The sequence below is a fragment of the Camelus ferus genome, chromosome 20 (assembly GCF_009834535.1).
Source record: "Camelus ferus isolate YT-003-E chromosome 20, BCGSAC_Cfer_1.0, whole genome shotgun sequence".
NCBI lineage: Eukaryota > Metazoa > Chordata > Mammalia > Artiodactyla > Camelidae > Camelus > Camelus ferus.
In genome coordinates this window covers 36,693,553-36,708,784 of record NC_045715.1, presented here as the reverse complement: position 1 = coordinate 36,708,784, position 15,232 = coordinate 36,693,553, and the positions used below count along the sequence as shown (strand labels likewise).

The 15,232-nt window shown below is 40.5% G+C and overlaps 1 protein-coding gene across 4 annotated transcripts in view; it reads right to left on the bottom strand.

Moving 5' to 3' along the window:
• Positions 1-591: 591 nt before the first annotated feature.
• FAM83B (family with sequence similarity 83 member B) overlaps positions 592-15,232 on the bottom strand; it is a 71,374-nt gene continuing 56,733 nt past the window's right edge. For all 4 annotated transcript variants that reach the window (XM_032463313.1, XM_032463312.1, XM_032463311.1 and 1 more), the window contains 3 exons: positions 11,914-12,078; positions 11,067-11,191; positions 592-6,953 (listed from right to left, as the gene is read on the bottom strand). In XM_032463313.1, coding sequence (XP_032319204.1) covers positions 4,637-6,953; positions 11,067-11,191; positions 11,914-12,078 — 2,607 coding nt within the window. In that variant the 3' untranslated portion in view covers positions 592-4,636. The remainder of the gene's footprint in view (positions 6,954-11,066; positions 11,192-11,913; positions 12,079-15,232) is intronic.

Genomic DNA, 15,232 nt, shown 5'->3' with positions numbered 1-15,232 from the left:
AACTATTGAAAATTATACTTACCTACTTAAAAATCACATTTGTTTTTAAAAGGTCACTATTTAATTCCACATACGTAGTGTTTCAACTGCATCTTAAATCTCTGAAATAAGGGGCATCTTTTTTCCCTAAGGAAATGCATTTTGAGTTTTAAATAATTTTCAAACTCTGGGTTTGTTTAATGTCACTAATTGATGTAATACAAATGCACTTGCAGAATATTTACAAAATGCTACAAAATTCTACAAAAGGCAGCTATCAATATTTTAACAAAATATTCTCTATTTTTCAAAGTCACAAATTATTTAAAATAACTACTACATTCCAGTAGAAGTAGAAATAAAAGGAATGAGTGTATATAATATTATTAAGGGAAGAGGATTGTCAGTGGATGTCAAATATGGGTAAATTATTACATGAAATATCATTGTTAATCAAAAAACTAAGTATATAAGAGACGAGATCAAAATTCACAAGAAATATTCAAAAATGTGTAAAAATCTAAATTCATGATATAGTAACTAAGCAAAAAACATCAGCTTCGGTGGAGAAATCCAGGGTATGAAGATAAAAAATAAACAACTTACAATATATTGATTTTGTATAAAATTATTTAATGTTCATTTATTAGATGTAACAACAAAAGTTAATTTGGAAGAATATTTATTTGCTAACATTGCACATATATAAAAAGTTGACTCTCTTTGGTTTAGGATTTCATCTCTTTCGTTTTAAATATTCTAGAACCAAAATGAATGTTATGATAAATTTTTTATTAAACAGCATCACACATTGTCACACATAAAGTGAAACAGTGATTGTACTTTATATCCCTTAGCCATCTGCACATTAAAATTCAGCAGATATGCACCAAAGACAAATATCTGTGAAATAGAAGCTGAGTAACTGGATAATCTTGAAGAAAGTACTATTTGAGTACAGCCAGATTTCAACCTTCCTCTTTGCTTATCTGAATCACCACAGATACCATCTTGATTAACTAAAATATTTGCTTCCACAAATGTAGACTGTCAGCATACACCCAGATTTCAATACATCACATCAGAATTATGGCTAATCCCAATCCCTGAAATAAAAGGATGCCAGTGTGTTTGGGATACAGGCACTTAAACACTTCGGAAACTATCTGCCAAGAGCTACTTCAAAACCATACCTAATTTCTTGAGTTCTGCTTACAAACTAATGTACTATGTAGAGTAAAAATTGCCTTACCACGCTTTACTATGAAAATACATCTAAGTGACATTAGCTTTCCACCAATATTAATATGGGGAGAAAAAGAAAATATATTGCCGGAAATGATTATATCCATGAAGTTTGGGAGTGTCTGCTGAAAATTCAAAACTCTTGAGTAAATTAAGTGAGGCATTATGCACTTGCTCAGTTTAAATCCTGCAGTTTCTCAGACACAGAAATTTTGGAAAGTTACTATCTATAGATGTTGACATAGAAGTTTCTGGAGGAAAAAAAAAAAAGAAAGAAAAAGGAAAATAATCCAAGAAAACCATCAGAGGGGAATAAATTTGCTGTGTTAAAAGCCCAAGCTACCCATCACAGGGGGATGCCCTTCCAGCTCCAGCAGGGATGGGAGGAGCTCAGGAACTACTTAAAAGCTATTGATGTTTCCAGAAATGATGGCAGCTGCTGTACAAAAGGGCAGTAGGCTTTTACATGTAATCAAACATGATTAAAACTCTAGTCTTCATGTATTTCAGCTTTACGTCATTCCATCGCATTACTCTAAATTTCAGGACTTACAATTTCACAGCTGCCTAATGACAATTGGCCCGTTATCCCCTTAGCTCTGAAATATGCCTCATCTAACAATAACAAAGGTGGGTAATACTACAGTCATTCTGGTTTGATTAACTCTGGGTTCTGCCTTCGATAAGCGGGTAAAGGATTATGGTCCAGAATCACAGTAGTGAATTTCTCGAAGAGCAAATTGAAAAATCTCCTTCACTCACTAGACCTCAATTCTAATGCTTTTTAAATAATCTGATACTAATCTATGAAGATCATACAATTTCCAGATGACTCTAAAAATTAACATCCCAACAACCAGAAACATTTTTCTTATTGCAGCTGAATTCCTTATTTGATTATAAGGAAATACACATTCCAAAGGCCATTTTGTAAAAAAAAAAAAAAAAATTCAAATATTTTGTAAATATGCTGGGCTACCTTTCCTGTGAAATTGACTGTTCTTTCTTAATGTTTTATTTTTATGGTATTAAATTATTAGGAAGGATACAAAATTTCAAGTCTATTCTATTCAGCTTTCCAAAACAAGCAAACTCAACACTGTAGTACTTGGAAATTCTCTACGTTAAACGGGAGTTTAAAAATCTACTTTTATGGTGAAATTTAGTGCTATATTCTGGATTTGTGCATACGAAATGCTATTGCTGTATGGTTCCTTGTATTATTTCTGCAACTCTTATAAACATTTGAGAGCAAAAGAGAGAGACAAGTCCTTTCAAAGGCAGTTCCTCAAGCATAGTAGAGTAGAAGCCAGCAAGGTATAGTATGATATGGTATTAAAAATACAAGCTTTCCTGTTCAAATCCCCATTCTACCAATTAAGCGCTGTCCAGCTCTTGGAAAGTTATGGAACTTCTCTGAGGCTTAGTTTTCTCACTTACAAAAAGGAGGTACTTCACAGGGTGATCGTGAGTACCTAATGACATAATGTATTTAACATTGAGTTCCATTTCCTGCTTAGTTCCCAACCTAGCAGACATCTGTCTCCAGCACAGAAGCAGGTTCACTTCCGGTTCCTTTTCCCTTCCTCTCGTTTAAGGTCAACCGGAAGGGGACCAAAATGGCCGCCTAGCAGTTAAAAGTGGCTTCCTAGGTTTCATTCAGAAAGCAGTCTCACCCTCTAAGGTTATTTTAAGTCCTGTGTGTCCTCTGTTGCTTGGTGGAGTTGGACTAAACCGTTCTTGGTGGGTTGCTGTTGAGTCGGGACATTCAATTCTCAACAGTTTGGGTGAGCAGGTTGAACACATTTGGGAGGCAATCTGATGTGACAGAAAGTTACAGACACTTTAGCACCACCATTTATTGGTTATGTGGCTTGAGGTTTTACCTCTCTGAGTCTTAATGGCTCAGTTATCACCTCAACCACCATCTGTAAGTAATGAGGACAGTGATACCCACAAAATATTGTCGTGGGGAGTTTAGATTCTGGCTCAGGACCTGGTCTATGAATGTTAGGTTTTCTTTTCCCTGCTGTCACTTTATTCTGTCACTTATCATGGTTTTAAAATACTACGGAAATTATTTTAATGACGTATTTTAGTGCCATTATTTTAATTAGTTAATAATGGCATAAATATTAGTATTTGACTAAATCTTGAATTTTTAAACAACACACTGCCCCAGATAGCAACTTGGAGTTAAATAATATATTTAAAGTGTTGTAGAAACAGTTTCTGCTTCTCAAATGATGCATTGCTTCTTGAATCGTGTTCTTTGTCGATGAAGCAAAGCCAAGTTCAAGTCTCTGTCATGGATTTGGAGCTTTTATTTCATTACTCTAAGAAAGGTTATGAACTGAATATCATCATCAAATTCAGATACAGAAAGGTTTCAGACTTTCAACCAGGCCCCAAGGTCATGGAAGAACCATTCCAGGTACCATGTCTCATTTTTCATCATGGTACTCTCATGGAAATAGTAGGCATCCATCTGTATTTGGCGCAGTATACAAAAGAGCAAAGACTTTTGCAAGCAAAACACCTAAGCACTGTCAAACTAATTCAAGATAAAAAAAAATTATGCATTTCTACAATTTTCCTTATATTAGAAAAAGGAGAGGAATAATTCAGGATTTCCAAATTCCTGCTGGTTTGCTACAAGTTTGACTATAAAAATTCAGCAGCTGATGAGTGAATGGAGTATGGGCTCCTTTGGTTCAGAGTAATAAGAACATCCTGCAAATAAATTTCTCTGATGGATTTGTACTCCCTGAGGCTGATACTTTGCAAACAGTTCAGGTAACAGAAAAAATGTGCTGAGCTGTATGGTTTAAATGGTACTGTTGCTGCCAAACCCAGCTGTATATGCCCCACAGAAAAATTAATAAAACACTAATGAAATATAACAACTTATCCTCTAGAATTTAAAGTTAATTAAAAACCACAAAGGCTTTGTCCTATTTTCTCATCATTTGAATATCTGAAAACTGCATAAGGACGTATTATAAAGGGCCACTAATCATGTTATGATCCTTTTTCTTTTTTTTTTTAAAGGATAGACTTTGGAATGAACGGTTAAAACCCACACACCATCTCTCCTCTAGTTTCCATTTAAGACGTAAGAAGATCTTCAGTCTGAAGAAAACAACTGAATTATATTTATCTCACCATTACCACTTAAAAATCATGTGTTCGTAGATATTCCATCTATAGTGCAATTAAGCACAACTAACTTTATCACATGTAACAATAACTTTACTGTACATTAGTAAGTTGGTAAACATATACATCATACCCCAAGTTCTGCCCCCATAGAAATTTATTAGCATGTTCAAAAATCCAGAATGTTCTTAGGACAAATATTTATAGCCACATTCTTCTTTGTACTTTGAAGTCTATTTGTAATGACAGCATTTCATTTATTTTTGTGTATGAAATTGCCAAACTTCTGCATTAGTCCTCGAAACTTGTTTTCATTCGGCTGATACGAGTGGTAAACACCAGTGTTGTAATTAAGCATTGGGCTGGACCTGCCGTAGCTGTTGGGCACCGCTGTGGGTTTCACCTCCGGGCGGGGTGTCCCAGTCTTCGGCATGTTGCTTGTGGGCTGAATGGCGCTTTCAATCTTACAAAATGGCTCAAAACGACTGTAAACGCGCCGGTCCATGGAATGCGATTTCAGAAACTCATCATTGGGCTTTGGCCTTGGAGAAGCAGCTGGTTTTCTTTCTGGCACAACAACTGCTTTCATCTCCTTCGAATCTCGGTATTGGATCTGCTCGGTGTTGAATCTCGGGGCAGAGGCATCTCCTGCTCTTTCCGAGAACTTATTTTCAACTGGACCTGCAGAAGGTATGATCTTGTTACTTTGATCGGATGGAGAATGCATCCCCTGAGACGAACGAACCGCTACATCTTCTTTACTCTTGTGGATGCTGCCTGGAGAGTTGGATGAGGAGGAACGCTTTCTTCTAGGAGACACATCCATTTTGGGTTCTGATTTTTTTTGTTTTTGATTCTCTTCAACTTCAGAAAGTAAAGTGTCAGAACTACTACACATTCTATAAAAGGCAGGGGCTTTATTTTTGGAAAGATTTTCTTTCTTTTCTGGGGCAAGGCTAAGCAGTGACCTTAACTTCTGAGACCCCTTTTTCAAAAAACTCGGGGAGCCCTTCACTTCTTTCCTGGAAGTGAGTTCTTTGTTAGGTTCCTCTTTGTTCACGTCATTCAAAGCAGCAATGGAAACTGACTTGGTATTAGCGCCGCTGGGAGGGTCTCTCTCCATCACCTCCTCCTCGTCCTCCTCTTCCACCCTCTGGGTCACATTGTGCATGCTTTTCGAGCTTTTTAGCAACTCCTCTTTGGGTTTTTCTGGTTGTCTAACTCGATTTCTGGTAAGTGTACTATATACGTAGTGCTTACTACTTCCATGATCAAAATTGGCTCTTGAGTGGTCAAAGAACGGGAAACTTCGCCTTTTCAGCAGATTCTCATTTGGTTGGCTCTTTAGATCTTCTGTCTGCTTATTCACGCACAAGGTTGTATACAAACAGCTGTTCGGCTCCGTCGGGCCGTTTGCAGCTGGGTCTGAGCCCGCTGGGTGGCTTTCGGGAACCGGCAACGCGTGCATTTTCGGCGCCTCCGGCTGCGGCGCCAGCTTGGGGGTGGATTCCAGCGCGGGCTTGTCCGGCGGATGCTGCGCCCCTGTCGGGGTGTCGGGGACCTCCTTCGGTGTGTCACTGCCCTGGGAACCAACGACAGTTGAGTTCGAGGAGTCAGTCGTGCAGCTGCTGACTTCCTGCTGCTCGGGTAGCGTCGGTTTAAACACAAAAGAGGAGCGGAGGCGGGAGTGCGCGTACAGGGCGCTGGCTTTCACGTTCTCGGGGCCCTCGTAGCCCTCGAACCGGTCGCCCAGCGCCGACCCGTTGGCCTCGGGCGCCGCCTCCGAGTGATCGTTCAGGTAGGACTCGATCCTCCAGTTCCGCAGGAAAGACTTGGTGGTGTGCTCCAGCGTCGGCATGCGCTGCTGCAGAAAGCGGATGTGGTTGTCGGTGCCGTTGAAGGACCTGCGCACGTTGGAATTCCTTTCCGCGAGGTTCGCCGTCTTCCTCTGGGCCAGCCGGTCCGCGAAACTCTGGGCGGGCGCGCGCTGGCGGCCCGCGCCGCCGCCCCGCGCCGAGGACGCCCCGCTCAGGCTGTCCGGGGGCCTCTGCCAGGGGCCAGGGGCGTTCGCGGCCCGGTTCAGCGCCCTGTGCAGCAGCAGGTACGGCGCCGTTTCTGGCTGCTCCCCCGCGTAACTGTGCCTCTTCCAGTTTTCACTGATCATCTGGTTGGGTCGATGCTGACCGACTGGATTTGGACCGTTTAAGTTTGGCACAAAATGAGGTTTGTAGCCGTGATTTCTTATGTGATGATATTTGTCATGCTCATTGAGAGTATAGATGCCTCTGTTTTTGAAGTAACTAGAATCGAGTTTGTGGATTTTGTCTTGTCTACCGAAAGGGTTTCTTTGGCTGGAAACGGAAGCCAAGGAAGACACTGAACGCTGGTAAGTACCGTTTTCCCAGAGCGCTTTGCTGTGTTTCACCCTTGCTGACTCCTCCTGAGCAAACGAACTGGGGACGCAGGACCTGGCATACAGAGTCCTAAACTCTTCATCAAAGCACTCCACAAGTTGCCCTGTGATTATCTGAACCATGCTGAGGTGAGCTTTTTCAAATGACCACATGTAGCTGCAAAAAAAAAAAAAAAAAAAAAAAGGCACATTTAAATTTTGCTGACAATATATGGCCTTACTAAGAACAATGTGTCGTTTAAGGTTAACAAAAGAATATTTTTTTGTTGATTTTCCTTGGCTACCGTAATTTAGAACATCTTCAGTCTTCCTTGCAATGCATATATCTCCCCACCTCCACAGTTATATTTTAAATGACAAAGCAACTCAAGTCCTGGCTTTGAATCCATTCGTAATTTCTTACTCTACTTTCCAGAAAAGTAAAGAAAAGTCTGCTGTATATTTTGACTCTCTGCCTCCTAAGATTTTATGGAGTGAAAAATGACATTTTATATACAGCATCTTGGCAGGGGGCAGGGCAAGCTAGTATCAGAGGAAAAGTTGGGAGACTTCTGCTGAGCTGTCAATTCCACATCAGCCCGGACCTCAGTTTCCCATGTCCAGAATGAGGATACGAACAGCATGGTTGCTCAATTCCTTGTGGTCCTAACATGTCACGCTGCAAGGCAGTCTGTGCCAATGCACGTGTCTCATCCCTGTGGCTTATGTGTGAGTGTAGTTCCGGCTGCCGGGGGTTGTAAACAGAGACAGGATCTGTCGGCAGCAGCCTCCACCTCTAAAGGTCATACCTCACTTCACTCAGTGTACACAGTAAATTGAGTGCTCACAGTCCACGCCAGTCAGAATGCCAATTAAGATCTTTCCGCAGAGAATACAATTTCCAGGAAACTGAAGTTTATCATGACTTTCTAGTGCTTTGTGGAACTTCTAATCTGTTTCCTAAGAGTTTAGAGGTGACAGTTATCTTGAAGCTCCATGTATAATTTTAAATCTTATTTTAGAAAATCTTGAGACTATAACATACAGAGCCACTGAGCTGAGAAAGCAATTGCTAATATGCGATATCTCAAACAATGTACATGATATAACAGAGGTGAATCTAAAAGAAAAAGGAGGCAGAGACATTCTCCACCATGAAGGAGCTTACTGTGTATGCAGGGAAGACACTAACCAAGGCAGATGGAATTTTTTTTTTTTTTTAATGTGCAGAGTAGTAATCTAAAGTACATACAACTTAAGAATCTTCTTATTCTGAGATGCTTCAGTTTTTTCTAGAATGCTTACTGAATGCATGGTCCAAGAAGGATATTTCTAGGTACTCTTTATGCACGGATGTGTGGGTCGCCAGGGCGACTTAAAAGAAATGTTACACAAGTGAATTGCTAGAGGAATTTTCAACCCAACTGAAGCTGTGAACACCAGATTTGTTAGAAACAACTAAAGGATGAAGAATCAGCTATCAAAGATGAGAACAGCCCCAAAGACAGTGAGAGTTTAGCAGGATTTTGACAGAGACTAGCTACCCAGAAGTTCAGACTTGAAAAGTGTGGGAGGACGATTTGCGTGGAAGAAGAAAAACACGGGAAAAGGAAGGAAGCAATGGTGGCCATGTTTTGGCTGAACTCAGAAAACCAATTATGTTTAGTGGAAGTCAGAAGCTATAGAGGAGTTTAATGAACTAGTGGGGGAAATCTGGAAAGCAAAGCAGAGAGAGCACAAGGTTTAAAAAAAATAAGCTTATCACAGTCTCTCTCAGTCAAATGTGTGGTCAGTACTTCACTAAATGTCTTCCAGGTTTTCATATGACAATTTCAAATGAGGATATCCAATTCAAAATTTGACTTACACACATTGATAGAAATGTATGTGTTTTTATCCCTTCATTGTTAGTATCAGGAAGTGACAAAACACCTGTTGTGTTTTCTGGATAAAGCTGTCTTTAGGATGCTTGAGCTATTACAGTGTGACATGTTGAGAACAGACAGCAGACCTTTCTAGTAATGCTGGGAGTTTAGAATATGAAGACATTTTATGGCACAGAAATCTGAAGTAAAGAAGAAGGCACTCTGAGCAGATCAGCCGTTGTCAGCAGGAGTAAGAAAGGGCGGAGGCAGAGGGAGGCAACACAAAGTGACAGAGAAAACTTGTGCGGCGGGAAACGCCTGTGGTTATCATCTAGATGGTGATCATGGTTTCACTGGTCAAAACTTACCAAACTGCACTCATTAAATAGGTGTAGTTTATTGTATGCCAATTACACCTCAATAAAGGGGTTACCAAACGTGGGGGGAAAGAAAAAAGAAGGCGGCATTCTGAATCTGCCTATGGATAAAGCAATTGCAATAACAGAATAGGAGAGATGAAGGCTATTCTCAACCAAAAGGAAGTAAAATTTGAACCAGTTTCTACAAAGACGGGGTCACAAAGGTTCCACCAGTTCCTGTTATGATATTTGTTAACAATAAAAAAAGGTCCCTGATAATTAGTCAGAAAAAGACAAAAATGACAAGGGCTGACAACCCTCAATTAGTTTAAAGAAATCTATTTGAAATTAACATGAAATAATAAGGAAGGTAGAGTCGTTAGACCATCGTTTTGATGCATTTTAATCATCTGAGGTCCTAGGAAAGCCGTATTCACTTTCATAAATAATGACTTACATTTTGCCTCTGGCTTATGATCTAGATAGAAAGATAAAGAGTTTTTGTTGCTGTTCGTTTGTTTGCTTGTTTGTTTCTCCCAGCACCAGTCTTCAAGTAGCCCTGTTACAGTCATATAAACAGACAGCACCTGCTAATACCCAGTGATAGCACAACAAAGTCGGCATGAATTTATTGTTGAAGATCATCTTAGAAGTCAAGTTAAATAATCAACCTAGAAAGCACTCATTATGATGAGCTTAAACTAATAAACACCATCCAGAAAGTCAAGTGAGCTCCCGCTTTAATTAAACTTGCAATGAAAACATCTCTAAAACCAAGTGGGTCTGAACAAATAGACACACATATAATGAGTCTTTAAAAGAGCTCATTCACTTCGAGCACGAGTTGTAATTTCTGCTCCAAACAAGCTCTCCTTTAAAACTCCAAAAAGGATGTTCAGAAAAGGGTCTGGGAGCTTGAAGGGAAAGTGAGCTGATGTTTAACAGCTAAAACATAGCCTCTGACACTTCATTCTCATGACAAGGACACGAGGTAAGATGGATGATTAGGTTCCTTTTACAGAGGAGCAAACTCAAGTGCAGCCAAGTTAGGTAACTCGCCCACGACCAGCGCCTTCAACGTGTCGCCTCCTTCTTGTGGGCTTTTTAAGTTCTTAAGAGAAGAGGCCAGAGTTCCCCTTCACATCCTGTTCACATCCACATCTCTTCCTACTGTCTTTAGTGGTGAGTCTGCTCTGCTCTGATGACCCAGTGGTTCACATGTTTATTGGTGTTATTGGCTGCCCGTTGATATAGCCCTACTGTGTGTCCCATTCAGGATTGATGCCTGGAATGGATAAGGGAGAATTGGGGCTGCATCATACTTTGGAGACAGCTGGACCTGGACTGCGCCAGTCCTGGACTGCCTCTGGCCGTTAGCTGTGATGTCTTGGACAAGTGACTAAACCCTCTGGAACTTCAGTTTCATCACTTATCAAATGGTGATAAAAACAACTGCCTTGCAGATCAGTCCAATAAGGGGTAAGAGTCTGGGAATGAAACCTAAGAGCCAAGCTAGAAGAGAATGGATATATGCCAGCCAGGGTGGCTTGGAAAGATGCCAGAGAGTAGATCTGGGGGTGAATAACCTTGTCTACTGTCCACCATGGCATTTTTAACAGTTGGACTCTTAAATGGTTTTTCAGCAGTACCATGATGACAGTTTGATAATTATCAGATCCTTAATAATAATAAATCAGAGTAGTCCATTAGACTGGTTGCTCAAGGTGATAAACCACTTCTATTTTTATGAACAATTATTATGGTTCATACTGTTTTCATGAGGAACAGCAACATTTCTTGCATTATAGAGCTGTAGGAAAGCTGAGATACTAGTCAACTCCCTTATTTTAGGAGGAAGAACTTGAAGCCCCAGGAAGTTCTGTGACTTGTCCAATGACTTAATGTTCTTTACAGCCACAGCCACAACTGAAACTCTAGTCTCCAAGCTTCCATGCAAGGGTTTTTCTTTTATTTTGTAAGAAATAACTAAATAGATGACATCAAAATTTGAAACTAAAAAATTCTAGAAATGACTGGTAATGCTGGAGGTCAATGCCGTGATCTTACCTGTAGGAACCGTACATAACTTTCTGGCAGTCAATGAGCAAAAATTTCTGTTCCAGTTTTCCATGAAATTTTGCTCCAGTTTTTGAAAGATAATCTTGGCCTTTTACTGTCCGCACTCGAATGTTCTAGAATAGTATGTAAATACAAAGTCAAAATTATGGCTAGAAAGGGGATATTCTGAAAAGCAAGATAAGTGTCAATATAAAAAAAATTAGTCACCAAAAAGTATACATGAAATAGTTTTTAAAACCAGGCAACAACAACAACAACATAGTGAAGGGCAAATTTTAAAACACCACCCAAAAAAGTAGTACTCAAGGAAAACAGTCGCTTAAAATATGTATTTTAACATACCTTAAATAGGAAATATTACTTTATATTTACACAGAATGGATTTGTAAGTCACTTAGGGTCCTATTGCAAGAAGTTCTTGCAGGTTTTAGTCGCCTGATATCAAAATAACCAAGTGTAAAATCCAGCCTCCTTTAAAAGACTCAGATGTAACTGAAAACACTGTGCCAGATGATTGCAGTGAGTCACACCCGCTGAATGTAAGAATCACTCAAGCCAGCGGCTTCAAGGCTGGGCGTGCAAAACCGAAGCATTAATTATGACCAGCAGCAAAGTTGACTCAGAAGCTTAAGTGCCCCACCATCAAGAAAAGCATCGTGTAAAACCATCGTAAAGATGGTGAGGTCACATTCTGAAAAGTACAAGGGGACATTTCTGGGATCACCTTAAGTATCCGGTATATATTTGCAGTAACATAGCTTCACATGCCCTAGATTGGACTGAGATAAGATCCTTGGGGGAAAAAAAAAATAAAAATAAAACAGGAAATTCTTACCCTGAGACGCTGAACTTGACAGCCCTGTTTCTCAGTCATACTTAGGAAATGATTAAAGTTGGACTCATCAAGCAGAATGTATACAGAGATCCCTCGAGTTGATGCCTCCACTATTTCTTTGAAAATGTCCACATCTGTGAATATATCCATCACTAAAGCAATGACCTGTTAAAGAGAAAATAGGAAACAATGTTAGACACCCCATAGAGAAAGACCTAGAAATTGCTTGCTTTCAGCAAAAACCGGATAAAATAGAAAATAATTCAATACATAGTGTATATAAATGTATACACAAATATTTGTGCAGTTTTCTAAAATAGAAGACAAAAAAGGATATTGAAAATAAACAAAGGACAGCATACAGATCTGTTACACCAAGTAACTGCCGACCAGCTTTAAGTCAAAGGGAAGCTGCACTTCAGTAGAAGGTTGAGTGAAGCGTGAATCCAAATCTTGGTGATCAGGGTTTCCTGTCGGGTCGGTGGAGGGGATGGCAGGTAGCAAGTGGAAATCAGGGCTACAGTTTTTCATGGGAAACCTTTCCAGGGAAAAGCAAGACTTCTGGAACTAGTTCTTAAGAATGAAAGTCTTGGAGAACTAGGGCAGAGAAAAAAAAATGTTCTAGAAATAGAAATATAGCTAAGAAAGGACCAAAGATAAGAAAAGGTATAAGAAGACTTGAAGACCAGAAAATTAAATCCATATGCCTAAAATTAGTTTAGCAGACAGAACAAGTAAAAGGGAAAAAAAAATGGACAAAAGGGAGACATGATTAAAAAGGTAAATGCAGAGGGAAATATCTCAAGGATATCAAATTAATATCCCCTAAAATGGAGAGAGTCCAAGTTAACTGTGGGAAACAGAACCATTATTGACTGAGAAGCAAGGGGAGGGAAATGATGCTGAAAGCAGGGGAAATCTATTCAACTGACCACCTACTATGCGCCAGACAAGCAGGACAGAACCCCTGCCCTTTGTGAAGCTTACATTCTAATGCGGGAAGAAACCACAAGCAAAACAGAATAGATACGTTATGTGCTAAGCTATAAGATGATTTTTATTGGGGGAAAAAATGGAGCAGCACAAGGGGGATTGTAGGTCCCTGGAAATTGAGAAGTAGGGGTTTGCAGTTTTCAGGGTGGGTCTCTGAGATGCTGAGAAAATGTCCTTTGAGCAATAACATAAAAGAAATTGAGGAAACCAACAAGATGGATATCCTGAGAAATGGTGTTCCAGGCAGAGGGAACCAGCAAAGCTAAGACCCAACGTCATGTTCAAGGAACAGCATGGGTAGAAATAAAATGAGAAAGGGAGATGGGAATCAGCACCTTGAAGGCATTTTAAAGCCTTTGGGGTTTTTTTTTTTTTTTTCCCTCTGAATAAGGTTGTGAGTGTTGAGGCTTATTATTGAGTTAATAATATGGTCTGATTTATGTCTAAGAAAGGATTGTTCTGGCTATTGTGTTAAGAACAGACTTTAAGGCTGGGAGGCAGGGTGGAAACAGGGAGGCCAACTAGAACTACTGGAGCAATTCCAGTGGGAGGTGCTGGTGGTTAGGACGCGCATGGTCCTGGTACCAGCCACCACCAGTGATGCTGAGAAATGGTCAACACTGGATATTTTGAGCCAAAAGGACTTCTGGATGGACTGAATGTGGAAAAGAGGATGACTCTAAGATCTGGGGGCTCACCAACCTGAAGAGTGGTCATCAGTTGAAACAGGTGAGGGTGCAGCTGTACCAAATTTTAGGTAAAAGATTTAGAAGACAAGTTAAGTTTGAGGGTCCTAGATATCCAAGTGGAACATTGAGTAAGGAGGTCTAGGCCAGAGATATCAACTGGGTGTCATGGTGTAGAGATGACCATTAAATCCAAGCCATCAAGAGAGACTGGATGAATAGTTAGAAGGTCTAATAACAAGAGGAGGTGCCAGCAAGAGAAGACTAAGAGAAGTGGGCATCCTGGAAGCCAAGTGAAGACAATGTATCAAGAAGAAGGGTGTCCTCCAGAGTGCCGTACCCTACTGCAAGGCCAAGTGACATGGGGATTAAGTAGGCATCAGATTAGGAATATACAGGTTATTGATGAGATCCATGGTGGAGTTTTCTTGGAGTAGTGAGAGCAAAAGCTTTACGGGGGGCAGGGGTCTAAGAGCGATTGAGAGGACAGATACTAGAAATAGCAGGGACAGGTGACCTTTGTTGAGTAATTCAGCTACAATCAGAAGCAGAGAAACAGAGCAGTAGCTGCAGGTAAAGCTGAGACAAGAGAAGTTGTATTTTTTGTTTTAAGGTGAAAGAAATAAGAGCAGGACTGAATGCTAAGGAAATGTTCCAGGAAAGAGTGGGAATAAATGATGGTGGGAGGTGGGATGGGGAAATAAGGAATAAGGTACAGGAAGGTCTTTGAGTGGGCAATGAAAATAGGATCGAGTGCAAAAATAAAGTCATTAGAGCACTGGGAATAAAACCCAGTGGAAGATCATCTCTGCCACCAAGGCAGAAAGCCAGGTATGAGGGCGCAGATGCAGGTGGAAGGGCAGACGTGGTCATGGAGTGATGGCAGTTCTCCTCTGAACGCTTCCGTTTTCTCAGTGAGGCGGAAGGCAAGGTCTTCAGTGAGAAGATCCTGGATTATGGAAGACATGTTTGAGGTGTGAGGAACGGGCATGAAGCTGTCATCTAGGGTGGTAGAAAAGGGGACAGGTGTGCAGAACATCTGTGTGTGTGCAGAGCAGCATTCAGGACTCACTGGATCATAAAGTTAAAATGAGACCGGTCCACGTGGTTGTGCAGCGCTCCTGACACGGACCAGGCAAAGAGTTTGGTTTGACCATGGATGCAGTTCTGGCCAGAAGAGTATGACGAAGTGAGAGAAGGAAGGAGCACTGAGGGTGGGTGTAGGGTGGAGTGGCTCAAATGATTGACCACGGCATTGAAATTAGGTGAAGAGAGAAGAGAGGATGTGGTGGATGCTGAGGCAGTGAAATGGGGGTAGGATCAATGAATGTGAGGTCTTGCTGGCGCCAAAGGACAGTTAACTATGAAGGAATTTTAACACTGACAGTAATATAATCATAAAAAGATAAGAAAGACAGTGCTGTGTGTCAGTCTTTCTTTATCAGCCCGTCTAAGTCCCACAACAAGCTGGCTGGGCAGGAATTATTCTATTTTGTTGATAAGGAAAGTGATTCAGAGAGTAACTTGGCCAAAGGTTCATGGCTGGAGAGCGGAAATGTGAATTTTAAATAAAAATTTAAAGACATGTCTTATCTTTTAAATATACATTCTAATACAGGTTACACATAAAATTGTATGTC